Below are 22885 nucleotides of genomic sequence, written 5' to 3' on the forward strand. Positions count from 1 at the left end.
CTTTCCCTCTCCTTGTCTGTGGTCCCGAAATGCTTTATAATGTCCACCATTGTGCCTGTACCAAAGCAATCCAAAATCACTTGCTTAAATGACTGGTGTCCTGGGGCAAAGATGTAGTAGGTGGAGCCATGGCAGACTCGAAGGGTGAAGTCGTGGAAGGCGGAGCCATGGGAGGCTCGAGGGGCAAAGACATGGAAGGCTGAGCCGTGGAAGGTGGAGCCGTAGGAGGCTCATGGGGTGAAGCCATGAAAGGCAGAGCCGTGGCAGGCTCGAGGGGCAAAGTTGTAGAAGGCGGCGCCATGGCAGGCTTGAGGGGTGAAGCTGTAGAAGGCGGAGCCATGGCAGACTCGAGGGGCGAAGTCGTAGAAGGCGGAGCCATGGCAGGTTCGAGGGGTGAAGCCATAGAAGGCGGAGCCATGGCAGGCTCGAGGGGCGAAGCCGTAGAAGGCAGAACCGTGGTAGGCTCGAGACTAAGAGTCCAGGATGCCTGGGAAATGACCTCAGTGGTCGCGAACCTGAGCAGACTCTCGGGAGTGACCTCTGTGGTCGTGGGCATGGACAGAGACTCGGGAATGACCTCTGTGGTTGTGGGATTGGACAGAGACTCGAGAACGACCTCTATGGTCGTGCATATGGGCAGAGACTCCGGAAAAACCTCTGTGGTCGTGGATATGGACAGAGGCTCGTGAAGAACAGGTAAGTTTACGACTTTAAGACCTTTTTAAGACCAACAAAATAAAATTTAAGGAATAAATTTAAGGAAACACAATACATCAATATGTTCTCTAAATGTAAATGTCTAGGGAGCACATGAAGAGTCATATTTATAGCAGCACTTCAAAGTTTAAAAATGCAACTTTCAATAGATCTCCATTACTTTTTAACTCATTTTACAAAAAGTATCTTAAGGCTTGAATACCACCAGAATGTGGAAATAACTTTTACCTTCTGATCAGATCCATTGTATCAGCTATATTCCTCTACAACACTGCTGTGTCACTTACTGACAGATGAAGCAGCAGCACATACCGCCTGTATACTGTTCAATGAATATTAAGCGATCTAGTGTAAGACACGTGGCTCAGAAATTAGGGTGCATTATCGTTTTTTTTTTTTATTTTGTTGTTGTTTTTTTTTTTTTTTTCAATGAGGGATCATATAAAAATTGCATTTTGTTTTAATTTAGTACTGCCCTGAAGAAGCTATTTGACATAACAGATCCGCAAATATATTCCACAAGACAAAATAGTAACTGAATTTACACATGATTCCCTTGGTTCATAATATGGTGTGTTGCTTTCTCGATGATCAATGACTGTTTGTGTAATAATGGTTCAAAAGTTACTGCTTTGTCCTGAGCAGTGAAGATGTCCGCTCTTCTTAACAGTATTGTACTACTGTACAATTATTTGGTTTATCAGGATCTTCTACACGTTTGAGTTATTCAGTGGCAATATGATGAGATCCAGCTTTTGACACTTAGGACAACTGATGGACACATACACAACTATTACAAAGGGTGCAAATAATTACTGATGCTCAAGAAGGCAACACAAGAAGAACCAAGGGGTGCAAACCTTTGAACATGATGATCTGTATAAATAAGAGTACATTTTGTGTTATGTAGCTTTTGAAGGGCAGTACTACATCAAAAAAATCCTCTTTTATCTCTTATAGGCTATTTGTATACATTCGGAAAGGGGTGTGGAAACTTATAAAAACAAAAGGGGTATGCAAACTTCTGCACTTATATGTATAGGCTATATAGTTTGTGAAAATGTATATTTTATTTATTGTATTTATTTATTTATTTATTTTATTTTTTTTTCACAATTTAACCTCATTTTTTAATGTACATGTCAGACTGCAGGGAAGGACAGGACCAAAAAGCAGAGGGAATAGTTCAATTGGATTTATTATTCAACAGAAAGAGTTCTTTTATAAACAAAGTCAAGCCCAGGAGATCAGTTTCCCCTGACACTCGGGCAGAAGCGAGGAATCCTCCTCCACAGGAAAACTGGGCAAATGATCACAGGCGAAGGTGATCTAGAGGGAAACTTCACCTCTAGAGACAGGCCACCAACCAACACACGAGCCCCTCCAACTAAACAAAGAGCACAGTTAATAACTGTCAGCAGAAAATACCTTCACATAGACAGTGACTAACACCACAGTCACAACGACAGTAGACAATGATCGACATCGGACGTGACACACGTGGGGGTTTAAATAAGAGAAACTGGGCATGTGTCGCTCGCAGCTGAAGGTTGTAATAATCAGCGTTCCCATGGAAATGCTGATTCAGCATGCCAGCGACCCCTGAATCACATAAGGGCAAAACGTAAATGCGCTTTGACCGAAACAGACAAGGGAACGGTGATGCCACGGTCCTCATAAGGCGAACACGCAACCTGGCAAGGTGCCGTGACGGGGACATCACCAGAGGACACACGGCGGCAAATCGCACACAGCGATAACCCACTGCCAGACCCGTGCGCCCACATAAAACACGAACACGAAAACACAAGACAGACAGGGGACGATGATGTCATGATCCTCATCAGACAAAGCCCAACCTGACCGGTTGACAGAACCAAGACATCACCGGAGAGCACATGGAGGTGACGCACGCACGGCGGTCCAAACAACCGGACCCGTGCTCTCACACAAAGGGGGAACACAAAACATAAGGCAGGCCAATACTGCCATGGTCCTGTCAGGTAGAACCTAAACCTGCCAAGGTGACAATACAAATTCCATGTATCCTATTCAGTCCATATGATGTCATATTGCATGTGTAATTATGAAAATTACTTGTCATGTCAGGTACACATTTTAACACAAAATTCACAACATTGTTACCTAAAATTCAAAATACAACCCCCACATCTCAACATATAATGCTTGTACTATGTAAAACGTGCAGTGTAGCTGTCTGAATGTGACTTTGTCTGATTTACCTCTTTGCTCGTGGGGAAATTGAACATTAACAGTGACAGAAAAATACTCACTTACATACAGTATTAATGTGTTGCACGAAGAAATGGATCGGCTTCTTTCAGCTCGTTGATGAAAACTAATTAACTAAAAACTAATTGTATTTCTACTTGTGCTGACTGACAAAACGACACAGAGCGTGCGTCAAGCGGATGACGTCATTGCCATGGTAACCAGATACATTTCAGCGGATTTGCTGAAAGACTAGAATGAAAGTATCGTCTAATCATCGTGCAACACATCGAAATTGCTTCTCTTCTCAAACTATACTAAAGACAATAGCGAGAAGGAAAATGAGTATATTAAATGTAATTAGAAAAAAATCAGTGAGCCTACCAGCTGAAACCTGGACATAATTACATTGTTTAGAGAACTGTCGGGAAACCGGGACACACCTCTTATAAATGGGACGTCTGGTCACCCTAATTAAACACAATGAGAAAACAGTCCCTCATAAAATTTAATGCCATGATCTTATGAATTTAAGACTTGATGCTCCGATTTAAGACCTTTTTAAGGCCTTAATTTGCCGAAGGGCGAATTAAGACTTTAAGACCTTTTTAAGACTCGGAGAAACCCTGAACATGAAAATATCTCCACAGCTCCAGTCCCATCCTCAACAATCAGAAATGGGGAAAAAGAGCACCAGGCATCTGGCAAATCACTGATTCTGTGTGATTACTCTAAAAGAACGCTGAATACAGTTTTCATCGTTCACTGAGCCATTGACTGAGGTTGCCATTATGAGTGGCCCTCTTTTGCTTCTTTATTGAGAAAATGCCATTGAAGCCTCATTAATATACTGCATGATCCATTAAGTAAATGCAGATTGCCATGTGTTGACTGATTTAATGGGCAAAATCATTTTTTTTCTATTGCTGCTATTGTGATATTGCGTAAAAGGGTTTTTTATTAACAGCTTTAATCAGCTCTGTTTAGTTTATAAATAAATTACTGGACATTTCAGATGCCATACATTAAATAAAGCATGGTAAAAAAAAAAAAAAAAAGTAGTTCATATGACTCAAATTTAGGATCAGACCCAAATTTACAGTGTTTTACTGATAATAGGCTCTTTCCCACTGCAGGAACTAATTCCTGGTTCAGGAACTATTTGAGGCATGTAGTTCCTCTATAGTTCCTCTTTGGAGTTTAGAGGAACCGTTTAACTCCTATTCTGAGGTAAATACTTTTGGAGGTAGAGGAAATCTGGGTGGTGCTGCAGCCTGTGATTGTCATTGGTTTGTTGACCATACGTGTTTGATCAAAGTTAAAGTATACAAACTAGTCGTTGCAACTTAGAGAATCGCGCTAATTTTCCAATTCCCTTAACATAAACAACATAAAACCAATGAAGTATCCGGACCCATTTTATATTAGGTGGCCTAAACTACTGTGTACTTAACCATTTGATACAATGCACTTATTATGTACATACATGTTGTTGCACTGAAATTACATTTAAAGTACTTGCATTTAATTACATTTGTAGTTAAACTTTCCCCTAACCCAACCCTTACCCAAAAACCTAACTCTAACCCCTAATCCTAACCCTACCCTTACTTACAAACCTACCCATACCTCAAACTTAGTTAATACATAGTAGTTAAGGCCACCTAATATAAAGTGTGACCAAGTATCCTATAACCAGAGTTGGGGAGTAACGGGAATACATGTAGTTACGTATTTAAAATACTTAATATTAGTAAATGTATTTCACTACAGTTACGATTTAAATAGTTGGTTATCAGAATATGGTTGCTTTCAAAAAGTATTTGGATTACTTAAGAGATTACTTTTTTATTTTGTAATTGAATTTTTTTTTTTTTTTTATCCCTTTTTCTCCCCAATTTGTAATGCCCAATTCCCACTACTTAGTAGGTCCTCATGGTGGCGCAGTTATTCACCTCAATCCAGGTGGCGGAGGACAAGTCTCAGTTGCCTCCGCTTCTGAGACAGTCAATCCGCGCATTTTATCACGTGGCTCGCTGTGCATGACACCACGTAGACTCACAGCATGTGGAGGCTCATGCTTCTCTCCGCAATCCACGCAATTTACAAAGCGCCTCATTGAGAGCGAGAACCACTAATCATGACCACGAGGATGTTACCTCATGTGACTCTACCCTCCCTAGCAACCGGGCCAATTTGGTTGCTGAGGAGACCTGGCTGGAGTCACTCAGCACACCATGGATTCGAACTCGCGACTCCAGGGGTGGTAGTCGTAATTTGTTTAATTAAAAAATTTCATGTATTTGGTTGGAAAACATTTATCTATATAAATGATGCGATCTGAGGAGAGTTTGAACAGCGGTGAAACACTTTCTTTTGATGTGTTCCATTCATATGTGCAGATAGAGGGTGCTCGCACACAGGTATGAGTGAAAAAGGTGAATGTGACATCATTGCAGAACTTTCCGTTTGGAGCTTAATGCTGAAGTATGTAATTTTTGCGACACAAGTGCCACGGAATGGAATTGCAATAATAAACAGTGTTTTCAGAACAGCTTTCTGAAAACGCCCCTTATCTGTCATTGATAAAACAATGAGATAGTCTTAGTAGCCTTGGTGGGGAGGGTCTAAGTGGGTCTCTCAAAACAAACACAGGAATTTTCATAGTGCCATAGACACTGTCTTTACAGTTTTTAAGAATATTAACCTATGAATGTCTTACTTTAAGTCTCCACATATTAAATTCTATTAAGAAAATCCACATTAGATCCACGTCTAGATTTTTTTTTCCCCCTCTAGTAAGACCTTTGAAATGAGGGAAAAGTTGTACTTCAAAAATCATACTCATATTAACAATTGTTGTATTGTTTTCCTGTAAAAATATCTAATACATCCTAAAAAATTTTACTTGAGAAGCTACATTGCATAAGATATTTACGTTTTTTCAAAGAATGAATTTTAAATATAAGTGTACTTTGTCTCACTGTACTGGCAGATTTTTTGCATGTTATTCACTTGTTTATTGTCAAAAACAACAGGTAAGAGTATTGCCTGTTTCACATATATTGTGTGTGTGAGGTGTGAGCAGCGCTGCTGTGTGGCTTCAATGTGAGACACTTTGAGTTGTCACCACATCTGTACAGTAACAGTTGTAGCACTATACAGAAAATAGTGATTTCTGTATTTTTTTGTTTTTGTGATAATAGACATAAATAATAAGATGTTTATCGAGAGTGGGTAATTGAGAATTATTATAAACTTAACTGTCATAAAATGCAATTTACACTGTTTGCGTGTAAAACTTGCATCAAGCCTTGCATCAGTCAATGGATCAGTAATATTTTATGTTGATTCATAAAAGACTTATCATATTGATAAATAGGTTTATAGTGCATTTTCAACATGTTTTCCACTGAGTTCAGCATATGTCGTGAGGTAAAAATAGGCTGAGCGCCTATTCTGTCTTCTCACAGCTGTTACAGGGACGCAGCACTGCACGCTTTACCTGCCCAGTGTAAAGACTGTAACCTGCTGACAATGTCAGAAGAAAAACAGTAAATCCTAGATAACAGAGGTTCTTGTTGTAGGTGTGAATGCAAGAAAGCAAAGTCTCTTCAGGAATGTAGTTCCTCAAAAAGTTTGTAGTACCGGAACTCTATGTCAGAATGTGGGTCTCATCTCTACAGTAGCACTCTGTATAATTTGGTCGTTAGACATGTCATGCCGGGTTTGACTTTCATTATATGGAAAAGAGTAGCCGGTACATTCTTCAACATTTCTCCTTTTGTGTCCCATGGGTTTTGGACATTTTGAGGGTGATTAAATGATGAATGAATTTGAAAATATTTCAGATAAAATAAATCAATCAATGGATAAATATACAGTGCATCCGGAAAGTATTCACAGCGCTTCACTTTTTCCACATTTTGTTATGTTACAGCCTTATTCCTAAATGGATTAAATTCATTATTTTCCTCAAAATTCTACAAACAATACCCCATAATGACATTGTGAAAGAAGTTTGTTTGAAATCTTTGCAAATATATAAAAATTAAAAAATGGAAAAAAATCACATGTACATAAGTATTCACAGCCTTTGCTCAATACTTTGTTGAAGCACCTTTGGCACCAATTACAGCCTCAAGTCTTTTTGAGTATGATGCTACAAGCTTGGCACACATATTTTTGGGCAGTTTCTCCCATTCTTCTTTGCAGGACCTCTCAACCTCCATCAGGTTGGATGGGGAGCGTTGGTGCACAGCCATTTTCAGATCTCTCCAGAGATGTTCAATTGGGTTCAAGTCTGGGCTCTGGCTGGGCCACTCAAGGACATTCACAGAATTGTCCCAGAGCCACTCCTTTGTTATCTTGGCTGTGTGCTTAGGGTCGTTGTCCTGTTGGAAGATGAACCTTCGCCCCAGTCTGAGGTCCAGAGCACTCTGGAGCAGGTTTTCATCAAGGATGTCTCTGTACATTGCTGCATTCATCTTTCACTCGATCCTAACTAGTCTCCCAGTTCCTGCCGCTGAAAAACATCCCCACAGCATTATGCTGCCACCACCATGTTTCACTGTAGGGATGGTATTGGCCAGGTGATGAGCGGTGCCTGGTTTCCTCCAGACATGACACTTGCCATTCAGGCCAAAGAGTTCAATCTTTGTTTCTCATGGTCTGAGAGTCCTTCAGGTGCCTTTTGGCAAACTCCAGGCAGGCTGTCATGTGCCTTTTACTGAGGAGTGGCTTCCATCTGGCTACTCTACCATACAGGCCTGATTGGTGGAGTGCTGCAGAGATGGTTGTTCTTCTGGAAGGTTCTCATCTCTCCACAGAGAAATGCTGGAGCTCTGTCAGAGTGACTATCGGGTTCTTGGTCACCTCCCTGACTAAGGCCCTTCTCCCCCAATCGCTCAGTTTGGCCGGGCGGCCAGCTCTAGGAAGAGTACTGGTGGTTCCAAACTTCTTCCATTTACGGATGATGGAGGCCACTGTGCTCATTGGGACCTTCAATGCTGCAGAAATTTTTCTGTACCCTTCCCCAGATCTGTGCCTTGATACAATCCTGTCTCGGAGGTCTACAGACAATTCCTTGGACTTCATGGCATGGTTTGTGCTCTGACATGCACTGTTAACTGTGGGACCTTATATAGACAGGTGTGTGCCTTTCCAAATCGTGTCCAATCAACTGAATTTACCACAGGTGGACTCCAATCAAGTTGCAGAAATATCTCAAGGATGATCAGTGGAAACAGGATGCACCTGAGCTCAATTTTGAGTGTCATGGCAAAGGCTGTGAATACTTGTACATGTGATGTTTTTCATTTTTTATTTTTAATACATTTGCAAAGATTTCAAACAAACTTCTTTCACGTTGTCATTATGGGGTATTGTTTGTAGAATTTTGAGGAAAATAATGAATTTTGGAATAAGGCTGTAACATAACAAAATGTGGAAAAAGTGAAGTGCTGTGAATACTTTCCGGATGCACTGTATACCATTTATTTTAGGTCACATATGCTTAGTTCTTAAAAATGTAAACACTGTATTCATTCTGTATTCACCATTCTGAGTAAATTCTAGAAACTGTTGTGCGTGAAAATCCCAAGAGATCAGCATTTACAGAAATACCAAAACACAAGCATCTGTGGCATGCTATCGATTACCACAGAGCATCATTTAGATTTGTAAAGTGTACATAAACGAACAGTAAACATGTTCACCTACACCTGAACCCTATAAAAAAAGCCATTGTCCATAACACTTAAACGTTACATTCGTTAGCATGTTTGTGTAAAGTATCCTGAGATTTTAGGGTGCATTTAAACCAGAAAATTCACATCCAAATCTTGATGTCCATTGTCTGTTTCTCTATTTGTTCATCATTATCTCATCAAAAAAATGACTGTATTTTCACCCCAGCAGTCTAAGGGCACCATGTGTTATTATGTATCCTGACCATACTGCAAATAACAGCTAAAAACCAGATGCCAGGACAATAACTGCAAATGTCAAGTGTGAGGTTCATAAGCCCTGGGCCTGAGACGTTACAGTGGGGTTGTGATATTCCCCTGAACTTCAGGCATTGACAATTTATCAATCTGACGCCCTGCAAACCAACTTGATTGAGACCTTGAGCGGCAGATTACAGCAGAAGGTCATGAGTAAATAAATGTGTATGTCAGTAACTGCAGGAATCAAGCCGGTGCTGTACGTGTGTGTGTGTGTGTGTGTGTGTGTGTGTGTGTGTGTGTGTGTGTTTCAGATGACTGCTGCTTTAAATTCAAAATGGGCTGAAGTGATCAGCAGTTTCATCAAATATGCATCATGGTATCTGTGAATATCTTTTTTTTTTTTTTTTTCAGATAATGTGGCTTGATTTTCAGGGAGTTAAAGGAATTTTCAGCGTTCAAAACAAGTTAAAGATGACATGTGTAATTTTTTCAATATTAAAATACATTCTCCTACCCTAGGGCTGTCACGATTATGAAATCTGGATGAAGATTGTCAAAGAATATTCACGTTTATGCCGACGAGCTGTCTGTTTTAGGTTTTTTACAATTAACTGTCATACTTCTTAAGGTCTATGTGTGCTTCATACACATTAAGTTGTTTATTCATATTTAACTGGGAATCATATAATAAAATAGGGATATCTAATTTTCTTTTAGGCTTTACATTTCCAAACACTTAAAATATCGGTCTCTCTTTTTGGCCACTTTTAGTCTTGGTCCATTTTACATTTACACAGTTGTTGGAACCCAGCCAACCTGAATAGCTATTATATCTGTCCTAAATTCTTCACTTCCACACATTATTTTAAGGCTCTCTAATTAAACCCACAAGCCCTTATTTCGCATGAAGATTCTATTATTGAAAATTCTATTTTTTCATTCCATCATCTTCATTCTAACATTGTGTTTGTTTTTACAAACTGAAGGACAAGTCAAAATTATTTTTCACAGGTAATCAACAGCATGCCACATATTTTGTTTTTTGTTTCAATACTAACTTTTTTAAGTTAGTATTGAACCCAGAATATTCATTAAATGTAGTTCTTAAGTTCATTTTCCAGTCTAGACTACAGAGAAACGTGTGTGAAGAGACATGTGAGTATAAAAGTATGATTAGACAATAAAATAAATAGCGCTAAGAATGCAAAATGTTGACGTGTGCATCTCTAGGTCTCTCTCGCTCTCTGTCACTTGTGTGTGTGTGTGTGTGTCCACTCACCGGTGTCCTGGTCACATAGTTGTTCACAGGGATCTGTGGTTCTCTGACCGCAGTAGTCTCTCACCCACTGTGTGGAGGTGTTGGTCTGGTAGTACAGCATCAGTTTAGCTGGATTCAACCAGTTAGAGACATCCAGATAACTACCTATGCTCACCACAAAACTGCTGCCTGTATTAAAACACAAAAAGATTCACTTTAAGTTTATTTTCAAGTCTCCTCAAGTAATACGACAGCTTTGTGTGAAGAACAGACCAAAATGTATCTTTCTATTCATTGAACATCTTCCCCTCTATTGCAACTCTCATTCACATTTGCACAAATTAGAATTCAAGACAGCTTCTATATATATATATATATATATATATATATATATATATATATATAGTGTGTATATATTGACTAAGATCAGGTGTGCAACTCTGAATGGCGCAAGATAATAGGTTCTTTGAACTTGTTATCTGCTAGCCAATCAGCTCGCTCACATGTGACATATTAAGCCAATCGGCTCACATGGTGTTATATGTTAGGACCTTTGACTAGTAATCAGGTAGCCAATCAACTTGTGTACTCTCTCTTTGCCTAACATTTAAATTTGCTAAGTTTGCAAGTAAGCCGGTTTCACTGTAATGTGCTACACGCTGTAATTTTTAACGGCCGATCCGGAAAAAGTCAGGGAAAATTATTGACATGACCGATTCTCACTGGATTAAAATTACTGAGAAAACCTGTTAATTATTACATTACCTCACATCCCCATATAAAACTAATCCCGTCCAAATAGGGCTAAAAGTCAGGAATGGTGGGACCAAATCACACGTTTGACAACAGGGAGTTTTGGTTCTGTGTCTGAGTTTCACTACAATGCGCTATGCGATGTAATTTTTACCTGCACGGGAACGCGCGGTCCAGAAATTACTAACATGACCGATTCTACTAGATTAAAATTACTGAGAAGATCTGGTAAATATTACATTATCCCACATCCACTAGGGTTGGGGAGCTGTGTACGAAAGTCGCCCAGTTTATGGCGTGTGGATGGGCCAGTTGCTGAATTGGCACATACTGTAAATTGTCTAGCAGTGCTGTTGGCACTGAGGTTTTTCCTTCCGGAGATTCGGGACAGTCATATACTCATCCGGTCAGACAATGGGACGGTGGTGGCCTACATCAACCGTCAGGGAGGAGTGCACACTCATGCCATGCTGAAGCTGGCAAATTGCATTCTTCTGTGGGCATAGAACAATGTACAGTCTCTACGAGCCGTACATGTTCCGGGCCAATTGAATTTGGGGGCAGATCTTCTCTCCAGACAGGGTCTGATTCCCAGAGAATGGACATTACATTCTCAGATTGTGGAGCAAATCTGGAGGAGGTTCAGAAGAGTGGAACCTGTTCGCACAGAGCGATGTCACACTGTACCCTCTGGTTTTATCTCTCGACCCCCGGCACCGCTGGGCATCGATAGCGTGTGGCCGATAGCGTATCTTTACATGTTTCCTCCAATCAGCCTGCTGCACGCAGTTCTGCACAGGGTTCAGGAAGATCGGATTCGGCTTCTGTTAGTGCCGCGTACTGGCCATCTCATGTATGGTTTTCGATTCTGGTCTCCCTCCTCGAGGAGATGCCTGAGAATGTAAATGTTGTCTCAGGCACAGGGCAGCATTTGGCACCCTTGGCCGGACTTATGGGTTTGGCCCCTCAACGGAGCGCTCTTTTGAGTGATTATACCATTTTAAATGCTAGAGCTCCATCAACAAGGAGGTTATATACATTCAAGTGGTGTATTTTTGCCTCTTTGTGTGCAGCACAAAATGAGGATCCTGTTTTCTGCCCTATTGGTTCAGTGCTGGAGTTTTTAATGGAGCGTTTTGGGTCTGGAGTTGCCCCAGCAATGTGGCTACAAGGAGTGCAGCATCCTCTTTGGATTTGGCTAGTATCCTCATAAACAGCAAGGCTATACCATTAGCTATAGATATAATTAAGAGCAGTGGAGTATGAGTCTGAAATGACTAACAGGTGGGGGTTTCAGATAAACTGTGTGTGTGTGTGTGTGTGTGTGTGTGTGTGCCATATTTGGAAAGAAATACTGACACATTTCTGATGACGCCCTAAATTATGTAAAAACTCCATGAGAAACAGAATTCTCACTCTATACTGGATCTCCACTATGATAGCATATATAGTGGCCCCAATAAGTATGTGGATGCTTTTTAAGTTACACTTAAAAATGTATGGATGTCACAGTAGTTGATAAAAAAATATCAAAGCGAGTGGGGTCTGCATACAAGTGATGCTAGAGCTGTTCTCAGAGTCAACTTCACTTTTTCTTTTTTTTTGAGCCATTTTTGCAAACATTCTTGAGCAAATGGTGTTTTTCAGTGGATTTTTGAAGTTAATTTCTGTCAAGTTCACAGAGGTAGAAGAGTAACCACAGGTGCAGTGTTGGGTAGATTACTGATTACAATTATATTTGTGTAATTTGTAATACATTTCATTTAAGAAGTAATGTTATCTTTTCAATTACACTTTTAGGTGATCTAATCTGATTACTTTTGGATCAGGTATTGCAGTGATTCCCAATTGTGGGTTGCAGGGGTACTCAAAAATAATTTGATTTTGCTATGTCGAACCTAACAAAATCACATATATGGCTTAACACCCCCCCCCCCCCCCCACCAAAAAAAATAAATAAAAAAATTACATTTAAATTAGAGATGAATAGAAATATTGTTTTTCCAATTAATTGCAAACTTCATTTGAACAATCCGGAAATCAGTCATTTACTCTATACGAAGATGCAAGATCTATTCACTGTGTGTTAAAATGTAAAAGTTTGGTTTGACTCATCCTGTGTAATGTGTGTCCCAAAGATGAGATCCAAGCAATTAATTTATCATTGAAAAATTTCTCATTTAATACCCTTTCTGTTATTTACAGTTTGTTAATTAAAAACAATGAAAAATAAACATTAAATCTAATGTACCTGTAGACACACAGTACCTTTAGCTGTAGCTCTCACTCTACATATCAAAGCAAATACTTGTAAATACTTCAAATTATGCATGTAAACAATAAACGTACTAAAACATATGTAGTCAATATAATATATACAATTTCAAGACATCATATTTATTGATGGAATACATGGAATTTGTAAATTTTTAAAAAGGTAAAATGTGACAAATTATGAAAAAAATAAAAAATAAAATAAAATGTGTAAAATTTATATTTCTTAATGTACCAAGTTAGAAGGTCTCCTGTATAATTAACAGCATTAGCTAAGAAGCAAATTGAACAATATAACTAAAATATACCTCAAATACAATTAATTATTATCATTAATAATAATCAATCTTAATGATGACAATGTTAAAAGGCATAGTCTTTGGTACAAGTCTTTGGTTTTGTGTCGATTATGGGGTACTTCAGCCTTATTGATGGTGCCGTGGGGGTACTTACAGCAAAAAAGGTACATTTTGCTAAATGTAATCAATTAATTAAATGTTCTGAGTACCAATTAACACTCTGCTCTGATTGGTCAGCTGGCCCAGTCTGTTGTGATTGGTCAACCGCTTAGAGCGTGTCGGAAATGTAACGCCCCTTACCATAACCGAGTTTCAGCTCCCAAGGCTAAGTAGACCTTATGCGGGCATTATGCAAATGTGTTACATAGTGACGTAACTATGTCACGGAAGTAATGGCTGCACTGCAAACCAGGTGTTTCAAGCAGTTCAGGAGCAGTGTTTTCTGTGGGAGAGAATAACTCCCTTTGGCGTGGACTTTGTGCTTTGTAACGTTGCATAACTTTTACATGCACAAACAGCTATATTCACACTAAAGGAAAGGTAAAATCCTAAAAAGCATAATAGGGCTGTCTAGCACCAACAATCATGCCACGCTCCAAATCACTGAGATCACAAATGTTTTCCAAATTCTGATGGTTGATGTGAACATTAACGGAAGCTCCTGACCCGTATCTGCAAGATTTTATGCACTGCACTGCTGCCACACGATTGGCTGATTAGATAAACGCATGGTTTGAGTATTTCTGTAACTGCTGATCACCTGGGATTTTCACACACAACAGTCTCTGGAATTTACAACGAATTTGGCCAGACTGGTTCAAGTTTACAGTCTACGGTAACTGAGATTACCGCTCTGTACAATTCTGGTGAGAAGAATATAATTTCAGAATGCTATTCTGAGATGCGGGTTGGTGCTGTTTTGGCGGCACGAGGGGGACCTACACAGTATTAGGCAGATGCTTTTAATGTTGTGGCTGATTGGTGTATATATAAAAATCCAAATAACTTTACAGATCTTGATTATAAAGGGTTTAAACAATGTTATCCATGCTTGTTCAATGAACCATAAACAATGAACATGCGCCTGTGGAACGGTCATTAAGACACTAACAGCTTACAGATGGTAAGCAATTAAGGTCACAGTTTACAGATCACAAACTTAGGACACTAAAGAGACCTTTCTACTGACTCTGAAAAACACCAATAGAAAGATGCCCTGACAGAGGCTGGACTGAGGGCTTGTTGGCCTGTTGTAAGGCAGGTCCTTCCCAGACATCACCGGCAACAACGTCGCCTATGGGCAGAAACCCACCTTCGCTGGACCAGACAGGACTGGCAAAAAGTGCTCTTCACTGACGAGTCGCAGTTTTGTCTCATTCAATTCAGACTGCAATCTCATAACTTGGGTAAAATATGATTTCTTTAGTGATGCTGGCAGTTCAGCAGTGGAGCAAAGGAAAATTGGAGCAGGAAAATAGAAAGATGCTGTTTTCATAGCTAACACTGGGGTAAAAAGATTTTTTTTTTTTTTTAAATTGCCCACCAGCCACAGTGGCTGTGAATGCCCAGTTTCACCAGCCACTTTGATTTTTTTTACCAGCTCCTTTGGTTATTCATAAAGGTATTTAAAACACCACTTCTGCAGCTATAGTGAATTATGATGACACACGTGACAATTCATTAATGTCACTGCAGATCATTTGCTTTGTATGGCAATGTATTCAGCCAAAAATGTTTGGAATTAAGCAATGTTGCATTTACAATGCGTGTAAACGCGAACTGCTCCGTAGAAATCAAGCAAACTAAACTTAGAGCACCTCCTGTTTTGTTCACTTCTAATTTGCTTTTAGGACATTAGTGGTTGTGTTTAGGTTAGTGAAGTACGTTTTAGCCATCAAAACCTCTAACTAACATTCACCTTATAAAGCTTATCTGATTACGACACCATTTCACTCACTTTTGGCGCCCCTCACTGGACATTTCAATGGGAATCTGCGGCAAAACGTAATAAAACCCGTTATTTCGTTTTGCAAAACTGTTGTCATGTAATTTTCATGAGATCAGGCTGGTTATTGCAGTTAGCTGACTGGTAATGTAATCAAAAATGCAACCATGCGATCTATAAAAAATGCAATTATGTCTGATTATGCACATTTCAATCAAGTTACAAGTACTTGATATTTGTAATCTTGATTTTACGTAATACATATTACATGTTATCCGTTACTACCCAACACTGCACAGGTGTAGTTTATCACCTAATATGCATACGTTCCACTACGTTTGACAACTAGAAAGTGTTCAAATACTTTTTTGTCTTCATTTTGAACATTTTATCTATTTTTTCATAATTTCAACCTGATGCCTGTTATGCAGATAACCTATCAGATTGACTGAAGCTATTTTAGTTTTTAATTATACAAGTTTAATAAGCTATGTTTTAAATGTGTGTTGAAAACTCTATTAAATTTCTCTCTTTGTCTTTTAGTTTATTTTATTTTATTTTTTCTCACAACAGATGGAGTAAATAACCATCAACTCTCCTACCAGATAACATACAGTATGAAAAATCTTTTAGAAAACATTATCTGTAAATCAAGATATTTTTGGCCACTGGAATTTTAGTGTGCGAGTCTGTGTGTGTGTGTGTGTGTGTGTGTGTGTTACTACTGTCTATAGCAATAATCCTTCATCCTTATTATGTGCCTTATTTATACAATCATTCATTCAATGTAAAACAATAACACTCATAATGAGGTTTCAGCAGCCAGATAAGAGAAAAAAATATAATAATATGAGATGTGATAGTTTTAGCAATATAGCAGCCAGATGACATCTACAATTCAGATTGTCCCAATACAAACACTTGTACACTTACACTTTACCCGTATTGATCTTTCTTCTTCTTCTTCTTCTTCTGTGAAAGACAGATGTTTGACTCAAAAAATAAATAAAAGTATCAAAACACAACCTGTCTCAGGCAGATGGTCCCAAATCTCTGGACTGCAGCATCAGCCCCAGTGGCTCTAATTGGAGGATTCTTTCAGACAGAACATGATCTTCTGCTGCTCAGAGTCTTCTGACCTCTGCTTGGTTTCACCCACATCATTGTTCAGAATTCTCTGTCACATATGTTGTGTTCACTGGTACAGTTAAGCCCACCTACTTTACTGTATACAGACTCTGTACTTTCTTCTAAGACATGGGTGATCAGCCTGATCTCATTATTATTCCTATGTTACTTGTATGCAACATTTACATGTACGTTTGTTTTCATTTGGAGAGACACTGAAATGAACAATATGGATGTATGGACAGCATCTAAAACCTAAACTGTTTTTACGCATTTACAGCTTTAGAAATGTAGCTTTAATTATTATTATTATTATTATTATTATTATTATTATTACCTATAATAATTATAATAATAATAAAATTTTGTATTGTATTATTTTGATAATAATATAAATATACAGTATTTGAATAGTTACATTTTTACTATTTTATAACCCAACCCCTAAACCTACCCCTGTCTTAAAAAAAAAAAAAAAAAAAAAAGGCAGATAAATTTAATAACAAAAATTTATTCCAAAAAATGACAAATAGCAGTACAAGTAGTCCAAACGACGATGTGCTGCATTTGAAGTGCTCTCTGACGGCATATAATAGCTTTGTGCTAGGTCATATCTCATTCAAACAAATACATCACCTGAAGTATGGCTTGCCACAATCAATCACAAGAAATGAGGGAGCCAATACGCATTTGACATCACTGCCGTAAAACCTGTGTCGTAACGCTTCTTGAGGCGACTGTTTTTGAATGTTTAAATGAGTTTGGGATTTGACTGATACGGCCACTACAGCAGATGGAGATGAAGATCATTGAATAAAGACTTACATTTGGGTTTGTCCCTCACACAGTGATCATGTGTCTTCTGGAGACTTGGATTATAGCACACAATTGGATTACTTCCATATTTATTTGTTTTATGGTGATTTTGTGATGCATTTTATTATCATGTTTTTGAGCAGCAGCATATTCAGAAAACATAATAAAAGTTGTATTTCTATCAGAATTTCTATCATTTTAAAGTTCAGTCTTGATACAAGTGATATAATATTGTGAAACGAGTTGAATCATTGAATATTCATGAATTCAATAACGATTTGTAAATATTTCATGGACAACATGATTTATGTTTTAGTGTCCATGCAAACATTAGCTACAGAAGCCCTGAACTGCAAGTTGTAAAAAAAAAAAAAAATAAAAAAAAATAAAATAAAAAACAAATATATATATACAAAACAGCTCTGGAAAAAATTAAGAGACCACTGCAAAATTATTTGTTTCTCTGGATTTACTATTTATAGGTATGTGTTTGAATAAAATGAACATATTTGTTTTACTCTTTAAAGTACTGACAACATTTCTCCCAAATTCCAATACAAAAATTGTCATTTAGAGCATTTATTTACAGAAAATGACAAAAAAAGATGCAGTGTTTTCAGACCTCGAATAATGCAAAGAAAAAAAGTTCATATTCATTTTTAACCAACACAATACTAATATTTTAACTTAGGAAGAATTCAAAAATCAATATTTGGTGGAATAACCCTGATTTTCAATCACAACTTTCATGCATCTTGGCATGCTCTCTACCAGTCTCATATTGCTGTTGGGTGACATTATGCCACTCCTGGCGCAAAAATTCAAGCAGCTCGGCTTTGTTTTTGGCTTGTGGCCATCCATCTTTTTCTTGATCACATTCCAGAGGTTTTCAATGGGGTTCAGGTCTGGGGATTGGGCTGGCCATGACAGGGTCTTGATCTGTTGGTCCTGTGTGGAATAGAGCATTTTCTAACCCATGAAAGCTGTGATTGAAAATCAGGGTTATTCCACCAAATATTGATTTCTGAACTCTTTCTTAGTTAAAATATTAGTATTGTGTTGGTTAAAAATGAATATGAACTTGTTTTCTTTGCATTATTTGAGGTCTGAAAACACTGCATCTTTTTTAAATTCATTTTCTGTAAATAAATACTCTAAATGACAATATCTTTATTTGGAATTTGGGAGAAATGTTGTCAGTACTTTCTAGAATAAAACAAATATGTTCATTTTATTCAAACACATACCTATAAATAGTAAATCCAGAGAAACTGAAAATTTTCCAGAGCTCGCTCGCTCTCTCTCTCTCTCTCTCTCTCTCTCTCTCTCTCTCTCTCTCTCTATATATATATATATACATATATACACACACACACACACACACACACACACACACACACAGTATATTGGTGTCTTCCTTCCTGAGCCTATATCAAACAAAACTTTTTTTTTTTCTGAAAACGGTTAAAGACAACAATGTAGCACATTTTTACATAGCCCAATAGGCCAACAATTTAAAAAAGCACAATAGCAATAGCAGCATTTCTATTCCCAGTTGTGAAGGTCATCAAACAATCAAAAATAACTCCGGTTGTCACACTTGACAACAAATGCCATATGAAACATGCAATCTGAGGCATATTCATTTAATTGTGGGATTTCATATATTAGAAGACTCTAATTTCTCTCTCTCTCTCTCTCTCTCTCTCTCTCTTTTTTTTTTTTTTTTCTTAATTAAGATTGCAAAACATTCTTGTTATTGTATTATACCTGGTGGCTGAGGTTGGTACCACATGCTAATTATTAGCTAGCAAGATTTTCTCTCTCTCTCTCTCACACACATGTTTTGCCTCTTTAGGAGAAAGCAATCAGAGGGAAAAAAAAAAAAATCTAAGAATTGTTGTGGAGAGATATAATTTGCAGAGTTTTTTTTTTTTTATTATTAATAATATTTTTAGGAAATAGGCTCAGGAAGGCACTAAGACGGCTAAAAAAAATTTCACCTTGCGGTTCAGGGCTTCAGTAGTAAGCAAATGTAGGTGTGGTAGAACGACAATTTACATAAGAATATGCACAAATATTCATGAGATCACGATGGAGGGACTGAGGATTCCAGAATAAAATTGTTCAGATGAGAATTCATTTTAACAAAGTAAAGAACAGACAGGGGTGGGGTTACGATTTCCGAGGCCCCAAGCAATTGTCCAGCCAGGGCCTCCCTTTCGACGCACAACTTGGGGAAATAACATAAAAGTGATTTTATATCATAATTTTAAAATCATTTCTAACAGCCATTGTAGCCAAGTACATTAACATTTTTTAATGAAATAAAAATCTAGATAAAAATAATGAATGCATGTTTTTCCACTAAATGCACACAAGGAAGAATGATATTTAATTTATTATTTAATAAATATAATTTGTATGCACCGATACAGCAATAAAAAAAGCAATGTTCATCTATGTAAATAAATAGGGTGTGTAAAAACTACAATTTCACAAAAAGTCACTTTCTTATATTTTTGAACCCAGATCAATATTATTCATTATTCTTCAGTCATGCTTATTATTATAATATGATACTGAATTATTATTTTGAGGATATTGTTTATACAATAGGTAATATATTCCTGTCGTATTTACTTCAACTTGGGCTTTTATTTTGATGGAACAATGATAGTGCACTGCAGTGTCAGTATGTATTTCACAGTTTACAGTGTTCCTGATTACAAATCTGGTGAAATGCTGTCACCTCCTACATTTCTGTCATACTGTGTTGCGTTTTGAGATTTGTATAATAACTTTAAGCGGCTTCAAATGTTTGAAATTGCGCAAATGGGTGAACCTGCAGCACTTTGCCTTCACAATGCATGTGAACCACTACGAGATGGCTGGAAACAGCATCAATGTGTGTGAGCACAAAACAATGCGTCACCTGTCACCCAGGCCACCCAGAGGTCTGGGGCCCCATGCAATTGCGTGGTTTGCGTAATGGTTAAAACCACTATTGTGAACAGTAAATAACATAGAAACAAAATGGCCCTCATGTGACCATTGCTGAATTTTAATTCAGTCTCTTGCATCTCAGTTTCTAAGAAACAAGTAAACTCTGTCAATTTCACATGTGTCTGAGATTAGTTTATACTAAAAAAACACTTTATGGAGAACTCCATTAAGTCTCATAAGTTATGAAAGAGCAACCACCCAGCAGCATTACAATTTTCCTCTGAGGAGTATCACTCCTTGTAATGTTAAATCCATGGAAACACATTTTCACATTCTTCTTTCTGACACATAATTGCTTTGTTGGCAAGTATTTGGCTTTTGTAGGTGGTTGGCAAGGCAAACGGGACACTTTTAAGTGACTGGAGAAACAATGTAGCAAGATATCCATAAACATAAAAATAGCCTACAACAAACATCACGATATGACTAATTAATTGCTCAAATGTAACCAGTAACCTATGTTTTTTTTTTTTTTGTTTGTTTTTTTTTGTTTATTTGTTTATTTGTACAGGGACAATTCACAATTAATGTATTGTAACAGTATTAGCTATAAGCTAAGTTTCAACTGTTGTCCCAGTTCCAGTTATCACAATATAAAAGTTAAACTGATTACTTTTGTTTTACCTCGAAGCCACATAAACAAATAAAGATGACAAAAAAAAAAAAAAAAAGCATTCTAAACAAAATTACTTTAACCTAAGTGTCTTCTGTATGCCAACAAAGCAATGTCCCCACTAAAATGGCACTGTTTTATCTTAAAAATTAAATTCATTTTACAGCAGTGGATGTAGCAAAGAGTTGGTTGGCAACAATCCTGTGAAATATGAGCGAGAAATTTTCATGCAGGTGAGATTTTCTCACTTATTGAATAATGGTTGTGCTCACCGTCAGCGATGAAATGTTCAGGAACATGTAGAGTGACCTTGACGCTAAGAGGACATGAAGTCTGTGTGCCGTACACAACCGCCACCACACACGTGCAGACAGTGATAAGGGTTAATGTGGCCTTGCTCATCGGACTCTGTGGACAGCCTGTGGAGAGAAAGAGAAAGAAATGCTTTTACAGATCACTCTCGGGTCTTAGATTCACACAGATTCACAGAATTCCTGACCACTCACCATGAAACTGACCCTTCGCTAAGCCTCACCTTACTAATCCTACTTTAGCAACTGTTGTTGTCCACCATGTTATCAAAGAAATCACTCTTTTCTAATTCAAATCTATGGAAGTCCTGCGTGTTTGGACAGCTTTTTCTTTTTTTTTTTTTTTCAGAAATTATCCAAAAATATGGTAACGTATTGTTGCCAAGGCACTTAATACAAGGTACGCAGAGAGGATACATTTAAATATTAAAATAAATCTTGAGGAGTGGATGCTGTGGATGATAATTGTGATAAGTAAAGTTGGGAAGCAAAAACCAGTTCAGAACCGTTTGATTTTCATGATTTTTGGTTCCATTAAAGTTTTTCCGAACATGCAATTTTCTACCGATGTGGATGGAATGTCATACTAAAATAAGTACTAAAAATGTATTAACAATCGTATTTGCCATTTCAACTCACTAAACAAAGTTGACTGGAAAAGCAAAGATTTGCCAGCTCCCAGCATGCATTGCAGCATGAATAAACAATATGTTGGTGTTGTAAGCGTATTTTTTATTTTAATTATTTTTGCGATTTGTAGACTTTATTTGTTCTGATCTTGCCATTACTGTTAGTTAATAGTTGTGTGGTGATGTTAAGAGCTTATATTTTATTTAACGGTGTTGAGTGTCACTATTACTGAGCTTTGTGTTGAAAACCCTGTGTTCCCCTTCTGTCACTCACTCGACGTTGTGTCGATGTAGTGACACTAGGGGTCGCTCTTGAGAGCCTCTAACACCTCAGATCTTTGAGAAAAGGCCAATGAGAATTGGCGAGTGGAATTTGCATGCCAATCCCCCGGACATACGGGTATAAAAGGAGCTGGCTCGCAACCACTCATTCAGATTTCTTCTTCGGAGCCGAGCGGTTGTACTATCAGTGAGCTGAATACTTCTGCTGTTCCATTCACCTCTTAAGAAGCGTATGCTGTTGGATATACGACGCATTTCCAGCGGCTTTCTCTTCTTCTGCACAATGAGTGCAGATTTCGCCCCTGGGCGCTTCGACAGCGTTAAAGATTGTATATTCCTGCTAAAGAGTATATTTTCTCTATTAGAGCACACATATTGACGTTGAACGTCTTTTTAAAGACGCGTCTTTATAAAGATGGCTTTCTGTCTTTGTGTGATTCCCGGATGTGGTCGCTATCTCTCCGCTTCCGAAGGCCACGGGCGCTGCCTCACGTGTCTGGTCAGCGATCACACTGTGGCAGCGTTCATGGATGGTTCATGTTCTCATTGCGAGAATATGACCATGGCAACATTGCGGTCGCGGCTTTCCTTCTTCCGGGGGAAAGCCACTCTAGCCGCCCCCCGCACCTTGCCTTTTACCTCCGGGTACGAGGCCGGCCCGGCTGGCGCTGGAG

General features: G+C 38.2%; 1 protein-coding gene across 2 annotated transcripts in view; it reads right to left on the reverse strand.

Moving 5' to 3' along the window:
* LOC127425941 (astrotactin-2-like) overlaps nt 1–22885 on the reverse strand; it is an 829264-nt gene that overhangs the window by 384241 nt on the left and 422138 nt on the right. For both annotated transcript variants that reach the window (XM_051672308.1, XM_051672299.1), the window contains 2 exons: nt 21262–21408; nt 10177–10344 (listed from right to left, as the gene is read on the reverse strand). In XM_051672308.1, the coding sequence (XP_051528268.1) occupies nt 10177–10344; nt 21262–21408 (315 nt within the window). The remainder of the gene's footprint in view (nt 1–10176; nt 10345–21261; nt 21409–22885) is intronic.

Source organism: Myxocyprinus asiaticus, chromosome 3 (assembly GCF_019703515.2).
Source record: "Myxocyprinus asiaticus isolate MX2 ecotype Aquarium Trade chromosome 3, UBuf_Myxa_2, whole genome shotgun sequence".
Lineage (NCBI taxonomy): Eukaryota > Metazoa > Chordata > Actinopteri > Cypriniformes > Catostomidae > Myxocyprinus > Myxocyprinus asiaticus.